Genomic DNA, 1,756 nt, shown 5'->3' with positions numbered 1-1,756 from the left:
TTTAAAGTGATTTGAATTAGTGACAAAAAGAAATAAAATTTACTTGCTCAATTCCAATTCCATATTCTCCTGCTATACTATTTTTTCTGTGATAATGATTAAAAGGTTAAATTTAATCAGGATTAAAAAGACCTATTATGGAAGAAAAGTTGAGTATGAGACAAATTTTATCAAAGACAATATGTAAAGGCTTAACATATGTATTGATCCTTAACGTTAGACAAATGACATTCCGTGAAACTGTTTCCAACCAAAAATAATTGTTGGCCACTTTAATTATCCTCTTTATTTTCTAGATTTATTTCTAATTGACTTTTGAGAGTGTTCCAATATTAAATGTATTTTCTTAGATGACAATTTGCCAGTATTAAAAATATTAAAAAGGTTATATGGGAAAAAATGTTCGAGTGTTCTTTCCAAACTGTATATTAGCAATGATAACAGCAAAAGAAACATATATCACCTTGTCAAGGTGATTTACTTTAAATGGAACAACACTTAGTGTGTAAGAGATGGTATGTTTTATTTATTTTTAAATCAATTATACAACTTTAGTTAGAACTCAGATAATGTCTTTATTTTAAAATATATTTTGATACTTCATCTAGATTCAAATAAATTTAAAATGTATGAAAATAAACACCTGAAACTAAGCAAAAGTTTACTTTATACTGTTTATATTTGAAATGTCTCTGCTATGCTAATGAACCTAGATACCAGCTGTGGCATGGAGGCAGGCATTTAGCTTGCCTAAGAGATGAAATGGTATATGTTAATCCATTTCATGACAGCCTTCTTGCTTGTCAAGCTGATTAAAAATAACTCTTAGTTGCCAGAGATTTTTTGCAAGGGAGAAAATCCTCAAACAGGCCACAATCAGCTTCTGCAGGAGCCTCTGCTGCTGGCTGTATGAGAGGCAGAAAACCCCAAGGCTTCTTCCCACACAGAATGAAATCCAGATGCCTTTGTATGGGTGCAGAGACCTCTACAGGGAGACAAATGAGAAAGATAAATGGAGAAGTTCTGGAATTTATTAATTTTGCCTTCCTGTATTTTTTGTGGGGATAAACCACAGTTCTCAACCATTTCTTTAAAGCAGAGCCCAAAGAACTATCTTCCTCAGGTTCTCTGCATAATTGGTGTGTAATTATAATGAATAAAATTGTAGTTTTAGAGTCTCTTTCATTTTAATTTTTCACTTAAACTGATTTCTTTCTTTAATTACCTTCAATCATTAAGATTTTGATGCAGTGAATATAATTTAAATATTATCAAATCTGGATAAATAGAAGCTTTTAGCTCTCTATTTGGTTCACTGAATGTAGTGCATATGTGTTTGAATATATTTTTTTAATTTCACATTTTAGGATTATTAAAGTCTGGTAAGACCAATTCTGTGGAATCTCTTCCAGAACTCTTGACATCAGACTCTGAAGGAAGCTATGCGGGACTGGGTAGTCCTAGAGATTTACAGTCCCCTGATTTTACAACAGGATTTCATTCAGATAAGATCGAGGTTTGTTTTTTAAACTACTGCTTCCTTACCTTCTATTTTTAGGTCTGTAGACAATTTCTCTTGTTTTTCCTTGTTTTTGCTCTAATTTTAAAACACTGTCCTGTTTGGTACATAAGAAAGTATAACTAATCACACAATATATGTAGTGTTAGTTTTCTCAAATTTGTGTAAAATTTCTAGTTTTAGAGATTTTAATTGGAGTTTTGAGCCCTTTGTGATGTTATTTCTAATCTACTTTCT

General features: G+C 31.2%; 1 protein-coding gene across 1 annotated transcript in view; it reads left to right on the top strand.

The window, feature by feature from the left end:
• IBTK (inhibitor of Bruton agammaglobulinemia tyrosine kinase) overlaps nt 1-1,756 on the top strand; it is an 88,582-nt gene that overhangs the window by 55,473 nt on the left and 31,353 nt on the right. Inside the window, exon 16 of the mRNA XM_012638176.1 lies at nt 1,368-1,516. Within this exon, the coding sequence (XP_012493630.1) occupies nt 1,368-1,516 (149 nt within the window). The remainder of the gene's footprint in view (nt 1-1,367; nt 1,517-1,756) is intronic.

This window comes from Propithecus coquereli, unplaced genomic scaffold, assembly GCF_000956105.1.
Source record: "Propithecus coquereli isolate 6110/MARCELLA unplaced genomic scaffold, Pcoq_1.0 Scaffold127, whole genome shotgun sequence".
In the NCBI taxonomy this organism is placed as follows: Eukaryota; Metazoa; Chordata; class Mammalia; order Primates; family Indriidae; genus Propithecus; species Propithecus coquereli.
Note: the sequence above shows the minus strand (reverse complement) of the source record. Positions and strands in the feature narration are given on the sequence as shown.